At 42.4% G+C, this 17,954-nt stretch overlaps 1 protein-coding gene across 3 annotated transcripts in view; it reads right to left on the bottom strand.

Moving 5' to 3' along the window:
- The window catches only part of MED12L (mediator complex subunit 12L), a 182,493-nt gene that overhangs the window by 37,377 nt on the left and 127,162 nt on the right, over positions 1–17,954 (bottom strand). For all 3 annotated transcript variants that reach the window (XM_083739054.1, XM_083739055.1, XM_083739056.1), the window contains 9 exons: positions 16,893–17,013; positions 14,409–14,504; positions 12,020–12,133; positions 10,231–10,433; positions 8,776–8,964; positions 7,755–7,829; positions 7,432–7,622; positions 6,711–6,872; positions 4,262–4,373 (listed from right to left, as the gene is read on the bottom strand). In XM_083739054.1, coding sequence (XP_083595180.1) covers positions 4,262–4,373; positions 6,711–6,872; positions 7,432–7,622; positions 7,755–7,829; positions 8,776–8,964; positions 10,231–10,433; positions 12,020–12,133; positions 14,409–14,504; positions 16,893–17,013 — 1,263 coding nt within the window. The remainder of the gene's footprint in view (positions 1–4,261; positions 4,374–6,710; positions 6,873–7,431; positions 7,623–7,754; positions 7,830–8,775; positions 8,965–10,230; positions 10,434–12,019; positions 12,134–14,408; positions 14,505–16,892; positions 17,014–17,954) is intronic.

The following is a 17,954-nucleotide window of genomic DNA, read 5'->3' as shown; positions in this document are numbered from 1 at the left end:
GTTTACTTTAAACCTCAACATTACTCAACATTACTCCTGGTCATCATTTTATATATATATATATATATATGCAGGTTTTGGTGTCCTCGGGTGTCTTCCCGTGTAAAAGTTGGGGTGTCTAGGCGACGTTTCGACGAGGTCTCACTCGTCATCTTCAGGCTGGTGCTTTCGGCTTCTTGTTACTGGAACAGAGCGGGATCTCAATGTTTGAGTTCCTATAAATACTGTAGAGGGGGTGTGGTGTCTAGCCTCCAATGTTCTGGGCAGAGAGGAAGTTCCCAGGCTAGTGTGCCTTTTCTTCTTTTGTTCCTTAATTACTTGAGAGATACCTTGAGTGATTTCTTGAGTGATATCCTGAGTACCACTTAGGTGGGTCATTAGGTGTGGATTAGTTGCTAAAGTCTTTGTGTCTTGACCTCTTGAACTTTGTGAAGAGTTTTCCTGAGAAGATGGCTGTATTGCACTTAGTTGTGCTTTGGCTTGGCTTCGTGTATAGGGGCGAGCTGTGGTTTTGTGGCTTGTGTCAGCCAGATCTGTGTAGGGATTGCAGGGGGGTGCAGCATCCGGAGGTGCCACCATGGATTGGCTACTGGATGGTGTCAGTAATTCATCTGTGGAGAGGGTCTGGGTTTGGGTCTGGTGTGGTTGATTGGTGTTGGCGTTCTGTGTGCCTCTGGATCTGGTGTCAGTTTTTGTGGGGAGGGCTAATTTCCAGATGTCTGGCAAGCGGGATGTGTCGTCACGCTTGTTCATGTTGTGAGGGTGTTTCTCTATCTCGATGGCTTCCATGATTATTCTCTTGTGGTGATGTTCCGTGTTAAAGAGCAATTTGGAATCTGCAAAATTAATTTCGTGTCCTGTTTCTTTCATGTGTTGGAAAAGAGAGGAAGTTTTTTCTTCTTTTTTGACGGCATTCTTGTGTTCTGCAATACGTGCATTTATTCGTCTGTTTGTTTGTCCAATGTACAAACACATGTACAAACACTCCAATGTACAAACACAATGTACAAACACTCTTTTCCAACACATGAAAGAAACAGGACACGAAATTAATTTTGCAGATTCCAAATTGCTCTTTAACACGGAACATCACCACAAGAGAATAATCATGGAAGCCATCGAGATAGAGAAACACCCTCACAACATGAACAAGCGTGACGACACATCCCGCTTGCCAGACATCTGGAAATTAGCCCTCCCCACAAAAACTGACACCAGATCCAGAGGCACACAGAACGCCAACACCAATCAACCACACCAGACCCAAACCCAGACCCTCTCCACAGATGAATTACTGACACCATCCAGTAGCCAATCCATGGTGGCACCTCCGGATGCTGCACCCCCCTGCAATCCCTACACAGATCTGGCTGACACAAGCCACAAAACCACAGCTCGCCCCTATACACGAAGCCAAGCCAAAGCACAACTAAGTGCAATACAGCCATCTTCTCAGGAAAACTCTTCACAAAGTTCAAGAGGTCAAGACACAAAGACTTTAGCAACTAATCCACACCTAATGACCCACCTAAGTGGTACTCAGGATATCACTCAAGAAATCACTCAAGGTATCTCTCAAGTAATTAAGGAACAAAAGAAGAAAAGGCACACTAGCCTGGGAACTTCCTCTCTGCCCAGAACATTGGAGGCTAGACACCACACCCCCTCTACAGTATTTATAGGAACTCAAACATTGAGATCCCGCTCTGTTCCAGTAACAAGAAGCCGAAAGCACCAGCCTGAAGATGACGAGTGAGACCTCGTCGAAACGTCGCCTAGACACCCCAACTTTTACACGGGAAGACACCCGAGGACACCAAAACCTGCATTCCTGTACCCGTGAAAATCTACGAAAGCAAATATATATATATATATATATATATATATATATATATATATATTTTCACCCACTTCTATGAAACACTTCTCACAAATTTTGCTTGTTGTTAAATTTCTGCCTGCTATAATTTATTACCCTGTATCTTCTCTTACCCAATTTAACAGATAATTTCCATTATTTTTACTTATGAAGTCCCATCTGTGGAGCCGTTCAAAGAAAGAGTTGTCCTCTTATCTAGCAGGTAAGAGAAGAGCCACTTGCAAATACGTTCTCCTCCGGGTGAAGTTCCACACATGCATGGGCTCCCCAAAAGTTGCCTGTGAGAAGTCATCATTTTCCACTGAGCACACAAATTCCTTTCATTTGATAGGTGAGAAATGGAAGCCTCTGAATCACACTGTACAGATAGCTTCTCTCAGTGGCTGTTAATACTTTCTACAAATTGCAAGCAAAGTTGCAGGGATGGTAAAGTAAGAAATATCTCAGATCCAGATTAAAGTACTGATAGGTACCAGAAGTACTGGGAGGAAGGAGGAAGGATTGAAGGCAGCCGAAACAGAAATGGAGGAAGGAAGTGTCAGAAAATGAGATAGTTAGAAGCTATATCTAAAATGAATTTTGTTACCTGCTAACTGTGTGTTTTACAGTGGCCTGGGAGCTGCTCTTGTAGTACTGTAGTTACACACAGATGGAGGAGTGGGGCAAGCAATAAGGTATCTGTCCACAACAATAAGAGTCCTATGCTCTGTGTACATAGCTCTTCTACCTAGTCATTACAGTTGTACTTTGGAAGTTGGACGGAGTCCATTCCAAAACGTCCAGAAACCAAATTGCGGCTTCTGATTGGCTCCTGAAGCCGCGGAAGCCCTGTAGGACGTTGGTGTTCCAAAGAACGTTCGTAAACGAGAACACTCACGTCCGGGTTTGTGGCATCCGGGAGCCAAAATGTCTGAGTACCAAGGCGTTTGGGATCCTAGGTCCGACTGTACTAGGATGGTTGTGGGGACATACCAAAACTAAGTGGCTCACCTGTCATGATAGCAGCATAGGAATCAAGCACTGAAATCAAGGGTCAAATGCTGGGTTCTATCACCTTCTAATCTATCTTACAAACTACTGTATTAACAACTGAAGTGGCAACATGCCCCACATTAGGCCTAGTCTATTCATCCAGTAGAATGAGGTGGGAATCAGGTATTAGACCTAAAATGTGCCTGTCTGGACCACACCCACAGGGACTGCAGGTTGTGGAAGTCTTAAAAAAAAATCTACACATAAACAACACTCCCTACAAGTAAAAAGTCAGTGCAAAGGGATCAGGCTGGGCTAGAGCCTTTCTCCCACTCTCCCCTGCAGATAATTTATTTTTTACATGGGAGAGCAATCAAAATTGATGTTCCTCAACTTCAGTCTGAAATAGTACAATCCATTCTACCAGAATGTGACCATCTCATTGACCTCCATGTGTAGCCAATGCTTTGATGTGCTTTAGGTCAGGATCCAAAGAACTCTAGAACCTGTTTTGTGAGTCAGTGGGTTCTGGATTTCGGATCCTCAGAACTCCAAATTTGCAGTGCCATGAGGCAAATCATTACTGGAACTGTGGGAAGTTTCAAGAGCAGACCTATGCTATATAGCATGATAGACTAGTGCTCCAAGAAATAGAAATAAAAAGTCCCACGCAAGTCACTGATCTCACTTAAAGTTGCATTTTGTAGCCTGGTATTAGGCTATGTGCACATTAGGGACCTTGAAGTGCAGTAAGGTCATTTTCCCCTGCCGCATTTCAAGTCACGTTTTTACATTGCTATACACACCAGAGAGGGAGCTGAGATGTATTCACTCGATGCAAACTAGCCAATTTGTTTCCCTGTATCTGCACTTTCCCCACAGTGGAAACAGTGAAGACTGCAAGGGCGCAACAAATATCTGAAGTGTTCACTGCTTGTCTTTTCAGATCAAATTGAGACTGATTTGAGGAAAAACACATCTAACAGCAGTGCTTCTCAAGAAACTATAGATTGTAGGTAACTTGGCTTCAAACATCAAAAGTGGGAGAGCGCTGGAACCAGAGTAAACAGTAATGTGTGCATAGTCTTAGTACTTAAAGTGAAGATGTTGCAGATGCAATACAAAACAACAAGGCAAGCTCAATGTAATGGGTCATTTTGCCAACAGCAATTACTTCTATTCCTGCTTAGGTATCTGAGAAAGTTTGCCATTTTTCTTTTTTAAAAATGCAGATGATTTTGTGTTTTTTTAAAAATAAAATATCAGCTAAACCTTCTGTCATTTCTCTCCATTTATGTTCCTGAAACTCACACGGATGGCCTTTCAAATATGGTTTCCCGTGTGCCTGAGTCCATTAGTATAATTGATTTTCATCTGATGCAGAGCACAGAATTATCTGCTTATTTTTACCTGATTAACTTGATTTTGTAGAGATGTTAGAAGCCCTTCTCGCTGCTCATCCTGTCCCTTAAGGCAAGTAAGTACCAAAGAAAGGAAAGGTTGCTGACTCAAAAGAGACATGCTTTAAAAGAGACAGAGACAAGATTCAATTAGTAGTGTTACTTTGATATTTCCTGTCTCCAATCCCTTCCTTCCCTTTGTCTACTCTTTCCCTAGCAGGGTTTTCTTCACGTGCACTGTTATCTATGTTTTTGCAAGCTAAAAATCACTCACGCGCTGAAAGCCAAACATTAGGACAGAGGTTCTTCAAACCATGGATTTCCCTGGAAGCTCCCAAGGAGTTCATCAGCGGGAATATTGGTAACAGCTGCCACAGATGTGGTGAGATGGCATTGAAGGTGGGGGCTGGGCAAATCCATGGAGGGTAAGTCTATTATTCTGATAGTCAGGATAAGGTAAAGGTTTATCGCACCTTAAAGGTAAAGGTAAAGGGACCACTGACCATTAGGTCCAGTCGTGACCGACTCTGGGGTTACAGCCCTCATCTTGCTTTATTGGCCGAGGAAGCCGGCATACAGCTTCTGGGTCATGTGGCCAGCATGACGAAGCCACTACTGGTGAACCAGAGCAGCGCACGGAAATGCCATTTACATTCCCAATGGAGTGGTACCTATTTATCTACTTGCACTTTGACATGCTTTCGAACCGCTAGGTTGGCAGGAGCAGGGACTGAGCAACGGGAGCTCACCCTGTCGCGGGGATTCAAACTGCCAACCTTCTGATCGGCAAGCCCTAGGCTCAGTGGTTTAACCCACAGCGCCACCCGCTCATAAGGTATATGAGCTGCTATAAGGTACTTATAGTCAGGATAACTACCTTCAAATTCTAGGTGTCAGAGTCAGTATGCCTCTATACCAGCGACTGGGGAGCAACAGCACGAGAATGAGTGCTGCTTCCACGCTTGTGAGCTTCCCAGAGCTATCTGGTTGGTCACTATAGGAAACAGGACACTGGATTAAATGGACCATGGGTCTGATGCCACAGGGACCCTCCTTATGACAAGCAAGCATCTCTTCAAAAGAACATTACTTATATTCTTCCATAATATGGAACTCTGCAAATGTTGCATAGGTGCCCTAGCTAAACAAAGGTGCACCACAGGACACACCTAAGTCTCTTCTGCAATATGCAGGTGGTACGTGGTGTGCAGATCAGTGCCGAAAGTGTATCGAGAGGGTAGGGAATTTGAAAGTCACTGCATTATGACCACGGTATAAATAGAGGCCAACACCCTTGTGTAAAATGTGTGATGGTTTCTAAGCTGGCAGCTTCTTTTGGAGGAGGATGAAGAAGTTCATGGCTCACTTCCTGTCTCATCAGAAACAGAACTCTCACATCCCCTTATCCTTTGAGGGGGGGAAAGCTGTCTCCATATCTTCCACGGCTATCTATAAAAAGAAGATGTGAAAGTTCTCCTTCGGACAATGCAGAAGAATGCAATACACTGGCACTCTCTGCTCTCTCCATCACCCTCCTTTATGTGTGGTACTTCCAAAGCAGCCTTTAATGAAAACCAGAGGAATGTGCAGTATTCTTATCCTATTCAGGTTTGCAGGAAGCCTAAGACATTGCACTTTCAATGGAGTGCCACAATGCTTATCAGGAAGTATCGTTCTGTATTGCTAATTAAGCAAAGTAAAGGTATTTGGACAACTAAGAACTAGTTTAAGGCAGATTAAGATCAACACAGTTAAAATGAAAGTATGATCTGCATTTTCAGCCATGAAGTGGGGAATGCAGGGAAAAAAGAAAGGAAAGAAAGGGGAAATGTTGGGTTTTTTTATAAAGGGTTTTGAATATAGACAAGCAATTTCATGCAGAGAATTTGAACACTATAGTTTATTGTGAAACATCTAATAACATATGTATTCATGCACACATCTGAGCATGTCATTTCTTGACACCTAATCAGAATCCCATATGAGAAGTAAACATCTATTTGTGGAAAGAGATCTTTTTATCTGAGGGCGGGAAGTAAGTATCATTTTAAAAATAGTTTTTTTTTTCTTTTGGAAATGATGAATAGAATCAATCCAGCTGTGGTGCTACTTTCAGTAAATTTTAACACTTTTTTTTTAACTGTGCTGTTTCCAGAGCAACAATTGGGGCATTAAGAAGGAAAACATAGTCTTGCTTATGGGCTACATTTTTTCCTATATGCAACCAAACTGCAACCCACCTTTCCCATAATAACTGTATTGGGGGTGGGGGGGGGGGGAGAGAGAGTGTTGCAGGCTTATTTCATAAAACAAACTTTGACTGAGTGCACAAACATGTCCGATTTACAAAAGCAGGATTGGAATTATTGTAATAAAAGCACAAACTCTCCCTAGCTAGTCTCTGCATCAGATATTCCCAGTAAAAAGTTGCAGCATTTCTCCCCCCGAATCATTTCTACCTCTTTTGCTTCTGCCTGTCTCTCTCCTTCTTTGAAGATGATCCCAAATGCTGGCCTTTCTCCAGCTCTTCTCCAGCTGCTTTCAAGACTCTGCCTTGAACAGAGGTAGGCAGCTTCGCGATCAGGGGAGACACTAGCCAAGCGCCTCGCCTCTCAGAAGAACTGAAAGCATGAAACATACAAGACATTTCAAACAGAATATCACCCAGTGTTCTCAGGTTTTTTCCTTCAAAGCACTATAGGCATGTGTGTGAGATACAGGTTTTGCAAACTACTTAAAACAAGGCAGGTAGGTAGATTTAAGCCAATACAGTTCAATATAATTTTAAGCAAGTTGTGAGCTGAAGTTCCACATCCCATCCCAAAGTTTTTTTGTGTGCTTTTTGATGCGTACATAGAGGACTTGAGCATGCAGAAATTCCCATTCATTGCAGCTGAAGAACTAATGTTTATACCTGCTGGTGTGCTTACAGTTCATGATCAACCAAACTGATTAATTCTCACACGCAGAGAAACTCTGCACATGCACTGAAACTTCTGAGCCCAGAACAAATCTGGGGAGGCTTTTCTGGGCTTTGACTACTGGCTTTTGGATCCTTGAAATTAACACCACAATTATTATTAAATGCAACCCTCCACGCTCACAGCCCTCTCAAGTATTCCTGTTAAAAAAAAAAAGCAGATTAATTTCATCTTTATCCATTCAGGCAGAGAACATTACCTTAGAAATGTCTTTTTACTTTTCTGCCTCGTAATATGTGTGTCAGCGTTTCCAACAGAGTTTGGACTGAAGAGGCCTATACCAGAGTTAGAAGAGTTATTGTTTAGATCAGCGGATTGCTGAAACACCTCTATCGTCGCCTTTGCAATATTATCCAACAAGCTGTTCATTTCAGCCACAGACCCAGAACCCTACAGTGAAACATAAGTAAACTAGCACATTCATGATATCTTTGCTCACACACTAGGTTATTTTATTTTGTTTTGTTTTTTAAAAGAAGGAAAACTTTATCAAATGAAACATGTATGCAAGGCAATACTCACAGGCTCCTTCATACACTGTTTGATCGTCAGCTGGAGCTCCAACCACGATTGGCGGAGAGTCCACTGATCCAAATTCTGTGCAAAGAATGACAAATAGTTGTGTCACCATTAAACATGGCATGCGATATTGTTCTTGCCTGCATATCATTGTCTTTTCTACATGCATGTGGGATGCGGCTCATTTTGTTCATTCTTCCTGCCTACGGATGGGATCCGTGGGAAGGGGAAGGGGGCCTTGTGGAAGAGCCTGTTCCTGATTTCACCCCCACCTTAAAACATAGCTTTTAGCTGATATTGACTAAGGGCAGAACTACACGTTATAGGTAAAGGTAAAAAAAGAGAGAAAGGTAAAGGACCCCTGGACGGTAAAGTCCAGTCAAAGGTGACTATGGGGTTGTGGCACTCATCTCGCTTTCAGGCTGAGGGAGCCGGCATTTTTCTACAGACAGCTTTCTGGGTCATGTGGCCAACATGACTAAACTGCTTCTGGTGCAATGGAACACTGTGACAGAAACCAGACCGCATGGAAATGCCATTTACCTTCTCACCGCAGCAGTACCTATTTATCTACGCACACTGGTGTGCTTTTGAACTGCTAGGTTGGCAGGAGCTGGGACAAAGCAACGGGAGCTCACTTCGTCGCGGGGATTCGAACCACTGACATTCTGATCGGCAAGCCCAAGAGGCTCAGTGGTTTAGACCACAGCGCCACCTGCATCCCTACATTCAGTGACCATGAGAAGAAGCCATACCAATGCAGGCAGGCAGGCAGGCAGAAATCTTGTATGGAGCCTCCCTCCCTCCCTCGAGCTGCACACATACAGAGTTTCTTCACATTTCTGGCTAGCGTATGCTTCAGTAGCAGAAGGGTTTGTGGCTGGCAGGAAAGACTTTATTCCCCTCTCCCTTTTATCCCTTTACAAGGGGTGGTATGTACACAGGGACAAAAGGGTCTAACATGTGATGGGAGCAAGAGGAAAGAACATCAAATACAAAGCCTTTATTCAGTCTGGTTGGTTACCTGAAGAATGCGCTTGATGTGTTGTCTTTGAGGATTGTCACCCTCTGCACATTCTTTAACACCATGAGGATAACAGATAAGCTGCAACAATTTTTGTGCTTGCTTGTTTGAAAGGACTGGGTCCAGGATAAGATCTTTGTCAGTACACAGTCTTTCCGGTTCTTTCAAGCAGTGTTCTCCCACCCACTCCTATCAACAAAAAGTTGAACTGAACATTAATCACAGCAAAGGCAATGTTTGTTTGTTTTGCTTGTAACGCATAACAAAAAATCAACATTGTTCAGGATGAGTCAGATTCATGCTAGCACTGTGAAAAAGCTATACTTTACATTAATTCCAAGTCCATTCTGCAAAATATTTAACAAGGAAGAATTTAGTTAAATATAAACTTTTTCCTTTTAAGACAATCTTTTTCTCTGCTTCTACTCTCAGGTATTCCATCAAGAGCATTTACATGCCGCTGACTAAATACTCAAGGAACTCTTTAAAAAGGAAATCACAATGTTAAGCTAAACTCTCAAAAAAATTCCAGCTGTAATCAAAACTATACTCATTGTATGTTTGAGAAAAACTTCATGACACAAGAAAGACAAGAATGGTGGGATCACAACCACACCTGCACAGCTTTCCTATCTGTTGAGAAGTTCGAGCATGGGCACAAAGTTTACATGGCAGCCACAACCATAAAATCTAACGTGCCTAGACCTGAATTGTGCAGCTAATTCCTGAATATAGCATAGGCTATCAGCTGCACAGCTAGAGGCTTGTTCTTTCCGGTTTTAATCAATTAGGCTGGGGGACTGGGTAAACCTATCACAGGTCACAGCTTCCACTGGCCCTAAGAAAACATGTGTTTTGTTTTGGTTTTGTTTAACTAAGGTAACATTGTGCGGTCCAGTGTACCCCAAGAGGCTTCGCAGGGCCAGAGTGTGGACTTGTTCTCACATGTGTGTACATGACTCAATCTTCATCCCTTGATTACTCAGCCAAAATATGGGAACCTTGGATAGGTATCTGGCAATATCAAAGTCAGTCTGGACAAATCAATCTATGACAGCTCATTCACAAACGAGTCATCGCTTGATGCCATAGTTGCCAACAGTGTATTCAAGTTTATAGGAGGAAATGACCTGGAAGCCCTGACAACCAAATCCATATTACATTCATGCTCCAACTTTTCCTCCAAGGAGCTCAAGGTGGCTTATTCATTCCCTCTCCCTTTTTTATACTCATGAAAACCCTGTGAAGATTAAGCTAAGGTGTTGTGGCTGGCCCAGGTCATCTTCAGGGTTGAATGGCTTCCCCAGCTACCTTCCTCTACCCCATTCACCCACCTATATTTATGAAAGCATGTCATGACTGTCTTTGCATCCCTGGAATATGGCAACAATGATTACTCTGGAAAAACAAATTCATATATACAAATAAACAGAGAAAAACAAAGGGTTATGGTACCTGCTGGCATATACTTCTTAGCACATATCTAGCATATTCACTGAGACTAGCAGTTTCTATGGAGAAAGGTTTTCCGCATGATTTCAAAGAATGTGAGGCGGCATCCCATATCTCATCTTCATTAAGGTCACCTAGTAATCTTCGTACTGAGTAATCTGACTTCTTCAAGGAGGGCATACTATTGCTTCCAATTTCCGCATCACCTATGGAGTAGAAGCAGCACAAAGATGAAGAGTATTATTACTGTTTAACTATCAAAAACAACCTAGGCAAGCACCACAATTTAAGAAGGATGTTGACAAGCTGGAACGTGTGCAGAGGAGGGCAACCAAGATGATCAAGGGTCTGGAAGCTAAGCCTCATGAGGAGTGCTTGAAGGAGTGGGTGTGTTTAGCCTGGAAAAGAGGAGACAGAGAGGAGATATGATAGCCACCTTCAAATATCTTAAGGGCTGTCACACAGAAGAGGGAGCATGCTTGTTTTCTTCTGCTCTGGAGGGTGGGACTCGAGGCAACGGCTTCAAGTTACAAGAAATGATTCCGACTAAACATTCAGGGGGAAAAACTTTCTGAAAGTCAGAGCTGTTTGGCAGTGGAACAGACTCCCACAGAGGTGATGGACTCTCCTTCCTTTGGCGGTTTTTAAGAAGAAATTGGATGGCCACCTGTCATGGATGCTTTAGCTGAGATACCTGCATTATTAGTGTACTTTGCAGCATCATTAACTATTACTTTAGGCTTAATATTAAAAATAATGAGCTAATACAATATTAATGATATTAATTAATACCATCAAAGCTTCAGAGTCCTGCACTAGCCTGCCTTGACAGACCCTGAGAAGGCATTCCCTTCATCTACTCACGGTTTTAAGAGGGAGGGGAGTTGGGTTGGGGCTGAGGAGAGGATATTTGATAACCCTGCAGTCTATTCCAACTTCGATGATTCTATGATTCTAAGCAATCGTGCTGAAGCTGAATTTTTACACCTACTGGGTAGCAGGAAATAGAATAATTTAATACAAATGCCTCATCTATTGTAGGATTAGTCCTTAAATCACCAGATTTTAAGATATAACTGTAGCTCAGGGATGGGGCACTTCTGGTCGCTTATCTTCCCTGATCACTGGTCATGTTGGGTGGGGCTGATGCGAGTTCAACATCTGAGGGAAACGGATGGACCCACGCTCTAGACAATGTATCCAGTCAAAATCAAAATTTAGTAGGATCCTATGCTTGCCTAAAGGCAAAGGGTAAAGCGACCCCTGACCATTAGGTCCAGTCACGGATGACTCTGGGGTTGTGGCGCTCATCTCGCTTTATTGGCCGAGGGAGCCGACATACAGCTTCCAGGTCATGTGACCAGCATGACTAAACCGCTTCTGGTGAACCAGAGCTGTGCATGGAAATGCCGTTTACCTTCCCGCTGGAGCGGTACCTATTTATCTACTTGAACTTGGCATGCTTTCGAACTGCTAGGTGGGCAGGAGCAGGGACCGAGCAACAGGAGCTCACCCCGTCGCGGGGATTTGAACCGTCAATCTTCTGAACGGCAAGTCCTAGGCTCTATGGTTTAACCCACAGCACCACTATTCAGAAGTAAATCCCACTGAGTTTGATAACACTTACTCCCATGTAAGTGTGTGTATGTAAGACTTCAGCCTCACAGGGAAAGCCTAAGCATGTCTACTAACAAGTAAGAGTCCCCCAAATTCAATGGAACTTTCTCCTAGGAAACTTGGTATGGGGCAGAAGCTTAAACCATGAAATGAAGAACATTAAATGTGATCTTACCAAGCATCAGTATCGCTTTCAGCACAGCAAACACAGCACCCACTTCTATGCTATTGTGAGCAGCAGTTAAGAGGTGACGATCACAAGATGAACGAATTCCTGGGAAAGATTTCCCTGCAGAAAAAGAACAAGCTTTTTTTTAAAATTGTCAATGTTTTAGAGAACTTGGCTTTATTCTCCCCACTTAGTTTTACTAGGCTTCTAAACACTGCGGTGGACCTATCTTGTGGTGCAAGTGCAAGGATGTCAATACTATCAATACTCCAAGTCTTAGAACAAATGGCCCAATGTACACACGTTCTTGCCCAAGGCCACATCACACACTATAGAAGCAAGTGCATATTCAATATTCAAACACTGTCAATGGAAAGTATCGATTTAGTTTCAGTATGCAGTCTGAAATACCCAGTGTGTGGTTCATGCAGCATGATTTTGTGATATAATGCAATTTTTAAAAGTTAAGTGTGTGCGCCTTATCTTCTAGAGGGCAGCGGGACTCGGATTTAAACTGCAGTGCAAACATTTCATCCAGTTTTCCCTGAATGGATGCAAGGGGGAAGACAGTGGGCAACTTAATTGAATAGTACAAACTCTGATTTATTTAACAAGGAGGAAGGAGAAGGGAAAGGGAAGGAAGCAAGAACAATTCAGCTAAGTATACTATTCAAAATTAGTGTCTAAACAACAAATAGGGCAGGATGAAATCAAATAAATTAGCTATCTTTGAGGTGATCAATTAGAAGCCTGGCTGCTGCCACAGAGTCATGGTCTGTCACTCACAGGCTGTGTGAGGGCTAAAAAATACTGCTCTGCTGTCTGCTCTGCTGTTATTTTCATTCACAATCACTGTCATCTTTGCAGTCTCTTTTTCCTCTCTCAAATCTTTAAGGGCGTGTACACACAGTGTAATAATGTGCATTCCGTGTGGGATGCGGGCACATTTTTGGGGTGATGTACACACAACATGGCCGCCACTTCATCCCTGTCCCATACTGTGGGTTGATCTAAAGCGCATTCTACAATAACTGTTTTTTGTCTGCTTTGTGCTGCATTCATTGGTCCCCTCCTATTGGGGAGCGCCTAGTGATGTTCTGCCAGTGCTTAGCCTGCATGAATAGACTGACTGAGTGGAGTACATCAATGCATACTGCTTCATAAACACAGGCACCTGTATGTAAATACAGCATGGATAGCAACTCTCCCTTTTGGCAATGCTATCGTGCAAAGGTACGTATATTAAGAGCTATGTAAAAAAGTGCTTTGTGAAGAAACGAGGCCTGATTGTTTCAAATCCTATGTGTCTACATGGCCTAACACTCTTTTCTTGAATCTCTTCAACCAACTCACCTCAGAATTCTCTCACTACCTTTTCAGAACGTTCCTATAAAAGGACTTAAGGGCTAAAAGGGGCTACACATCAGAGAGTTATAAAGAAAAAGCAGAAATATGCTTCCAAAGCAACATACCAGGTGGTCCTTTGAACGAAATGGCTGTTTAAGGCTATAGGTCTGTGTCTCAGCAATGTCAATTTAAATAGGATTTTATCCAGTGCTATTCGTAAACCCCCCGAAGAGAATAAACATGACTAATTTATTCTGTATACACTCTACACATTTAAAACACATTCAAAGCACACACACACAAACCCCAAAAAACGGAGAAGCAACAGTGCCCAGAATTCTTTGATGGAAAGAATGAGCTTTAGGCATATTGTGTATACTCAGACCTAGGTTCATAAATTTCAGTAGCCCTACTCCAAATAGAATGTTGTTGATGATGATGTTGTTAAATTTGTAAAAAGGTAAAGGCAAGCGACCCCTTGGACGGTTAGGTCCAGTAAAAGGCAACTATGCGGTTGTGGTGTTCATCTCGCTTTCAGGCCAAGGAAGCCAGCGTTTGTCCACAGACAGCTTTCCAGGTCATGTGGCCAGCATGACTAAACTGCTTATGGCCCATGGAAAACCATGACGGAAGCCAGAGCGCACGGAAATGCAATTTACCTTCCTGCTGCAGTGGTGCCTATTTATCTACTTGCACTGTTGTGCTTTCGAACTGCTGGGTTGGCAGGAGCTGGGACAGAGCAACAGGAGCTCACCCCGTAGCGAGGATTCGAACCGCCTACCTTCTGATCGGCAAGCCCAAGAGGCTCAGTGGTTTAGACCACAGCGCCACCTGCCCTTTTACCCATAGATCTCAGGGCGGTTCACAGCACAGAATCACAATTTAAAAAAACGCAAAATACATAATCAAAACAAAAACATAAACATAAAAATAGCCTCCCATTCTCCTTTGCCAAGCGAACCTTTGGAGTCAGCATTATAAAATTCCTCTGAGAAACTGGAACACAAAGGCCAGACAGAAGGTCTGGAAATAGATTTGAAGTATTTACCAGTAGGCAGCAGGGAAACCTCAGGTGTTTGAAAGAGGTGGAACAGAAGCCGGCACGTCATCCTTGCCCCAGGCTCAGCATCTGGATCTCCACAAGCTGTGGGAAAAGGATGCGAACCAATCATTATAGTACTGGAAACTAGCATTTGATTCCTAATATTTTATCTGAGCAGAAGTTTGAATCTAATTCATAACACTTTTATCAAGCAAACATAGAAAGTAATAGCTTGAACAGCAATACTGAGAAAAATATTAATGCTCTGCAAAACAATGATCCAAACAATTTTTCATTTAAATGTTATTTTAGTCAATACCGCATTGCTCTCTTAACTTTTTCTATCTAACAATTGTTTTATTTGCAAAACACGCACGCACACACACACACAAATGTTGGATTTGTTTAGCAGGTGCGTATTGACAAGGCAGCTTGTGAAAGAAAACGAGAAATATGAAAAATGTGAGCATGAGATTTTTCTGCAGCTTAACTGGGTAAAAGAAGAGAATGTTATCAAGATTTACTTGTGGGAAAATAAGAAGTGTCAGGGGAAAAAGTGTCAAAAAAAAGAAAAAGCTTGTCTGGATGACGAGCACAAATAATATCAAAGCTGAGAAAAAGCCAAAAATTCCAGAAACATAATAATGTAATGCCATCAGAGTGTGGGAAGATGACTACAGCTCATAGCTTTGCAACATGCTGGCAGAAAACCAAAACCAGCAGAAATAATTTACTTACTTATTTTAAATATTTGTAAAACTGTCATAAAAATACAGTACAGTGTACACCATGCAAAAATTGCAACAACCATAAAAACTTAAAATAACGCATTAGTAAAAACATCCATAAATACTGTTTGGATAAAAGAAAATTTCAAAAGCCTGTCTAAACAACACTGTTTATAGTCAACGTGTAAAAGATGACTGGGATTATTCCTCTAGCGGCAGGAAGTGCCACAGTACAGGGAATGCCACACTCAAGCCTTGGTCCCTAACAAAGGCTAGCCAAACCTCAGGGGTGTGGTGAAGTGTTCCATCAGACAATATAAATAACTGAAGTGGAGAATAAGGGATCAGAAGGTTCTTCAAGTACTTTGGGCCAAGTTGATTAGGGCTTTGTGAATTAACACAAGAACCTTGTACCTGCCTGGTAGCAAACTGGCAAAAAATGCTTGATTACAGAAGTAAGGACAACATTGACCCCATTCCCATGGACTTTGGAACAAACACCTGAGGTCCCAAAGCCCCTCACTCTCAGGCCCACCCAAACGAACTCTGGCTCTTCCCAAAACTGAACCCTAGGCTGTTTGTAAGGTATGCATCATCAAACAAATACCCAACATGTGGCCCCTTTAAAAGAAACTGTTAGAAACCTGGACAGCTGAGTCAGAGGTGTGCCCTGGCTGGAGGATTAAGTTGCTTCTTTGTGTGGCTCCCAGGCCTCATCAAGAATAAAGCTGAATTTGCCTTCAACTCAGCTTGCGGTGTGTTCAAAGAAGCAGCAGAAGACAACAGAAGTGCTACCCATTGTTCCCCAAAACTGAGGCTTGGAGTCATAATGTGGATTTATAGTGCAAGCAAGCAATGAAGAAACAAAGTGCTTTAAAAACAAAATAGCTATATAGGCAGAACAGGAAGTGGCTTACTGGCGTAGTTCCATTGCTCCCCATTTCCGTTTCAGCCATCCCAGATGTTTCTGTCCTTCCACCCTCACCACAACCAGGAAGTTGTGGGGCTTTTGGGTGGCTATCTGCTTGGTTTTTAATATCTTAAACTACCACTACTCCAGTACTGAACATAAGAATCATCTGCTGGATCAAGTCAATGGCCCATTCAGCCCAACATTCTGTTCTCACAATGTCTATACAAAATCGTACTACTGGTGAGCTCTTTGACTGAAGAGTAAAACAACTTTTGCTCAGGAGAGACTCCTGGCCTCCAGATTTGCTTTTCGGTTATGTTATCATCCACTTTGCCTAATCTAGCAGGGCAAAGCAGCACCTTTCGATATCCAGGGAAAGGTGGTGGTTGTTGGTTTCACACTTGGCTTTCGATGCTTTGAGTGCAATCCTAGGCATGTCTACTCAGAAGTAAGTCCAGCAAAGTTGAAGAGGACTTGCTCCCCAGTAAATGTGTGCAGACTGCAGTCCAAGAAAGAAGGGAAGATAGAAAGAAGGAAGGAGTGTGGGGTGGGAAAAGGATGAAGACTGCAGAAATAGAGAAGAATGCATAATCTAATAAGAATAGCATGTACAGAGTCTTTTAGTCCTACATAACTGCAATTCAGCCCCAGCTATATAAATCCCTGACCACCACACTTAATTGGCCAAACACATTTAGAGCACCCTGCTTATCTATGCTTTAAAAAAAAAGAAAAATCCCTAGATTCCAGAAAATGGTTTTATAAGATTTACCATCCACACACGGAGCCATTTTTGCCTTCCAGTTTGAAGAGCAAAGTGTGATTTTCAAGATATCACCGACAACTCACCTGCTGTAAGTAAAGAAGGAAGTGCAACGTGCTGAACAACATCCTCTAGGAAGAAACATTGCCGGGCTATGAGGATTGCGACAAAGGTTGCCAATGAATCATGGAACGACAGGTCACTCACCTTAAAGGGCAAAAAAGGACAAAAATTTTGCTAATTAATCAGTTTGTGTCTTCTATACTGAAAGGAGAAATCCACTCCCACAATCATATGACTCAGCTGGCAGCAAATGAGAAGGTGACCTCCCACGAGCACAAGAAAGATGGGGGAATTACCTGATATCTGGACCCTTTATACAGATCTGTTTGCTTGAATGTCTGAGCACCAGGTTATTCTGGAATCTGGACCATCAGCCACCCTTTCCCTCATTTGTATGTACGAAACATGTTGCCTTGATTTATTATGATTGTAGTTTGTACTGTTTGGCTGTATTTGTTTTCGTTTCTTTTTTGGAAAATAAAACAAAAAAGACTATGCATAAAAGACAGTGTGTGTGTCTGTGGCAAAGGCTGGGGACTGGTTCAGACACAACAAGAAACCATGATCTAGAATTACGTGAGTGAGCCCTAGGGGTGTGGATATCTTCCTCTCACATAGAACACAGAAAGTTGCCTTATACTGAGTCAGGCCGTCGCTCTATTTTATCACTTGTGTCTAATCCAGGGTTTCAGACAAAGATCTTTACCAACCCTACCTGGAAATGGCACATATTGCCTTTTCTTTTCTTTCAGTGAGTTTCAGCAATTTCCATACTTCCCCTTTCATACCAAACCATCATTTATAGTTAGTTGTTCATGATTTTACCTTTGCATGTTCTGTGTATTATATGTGCTTCATTGCACGGGCTTTATTATGCTATTTTTATTACCTTCACTTGTCTGTTAAAATCTGTTTGCTGTTTCTTTCCTCAATTTTTTTTAAAAAAATTAATTTTATTTTATTTATTTTTTTGGCTATAACCTGAACTTGGTTGACCAATAAACTTTGGACTGGATATAGTTACTTCTGTCCAAGCAAACATGCCCTCTAAACCAGAATTGCAAGCCATAGTTGGTTGGCTGTAA

The sequence above is a fragment of the Podarcis gaigeae genome, assembly GCF_964106915.1.
Source record: "Podarcis gaigeae genome assembly, chromosome: 5".
In the NCBI taxonomy this organism is placed as follows: Eukaryota; Metazoa; Chordata; class Lepidosauria; order Squamata; family Lacertidae; genus Podarcis; species Podarcis gaigeae.
The sequence above is the reverse complement of the archived record's forward strand: the minus strand, read 5'-3'. Positions and strand labels throughout refer to the sequence as shown.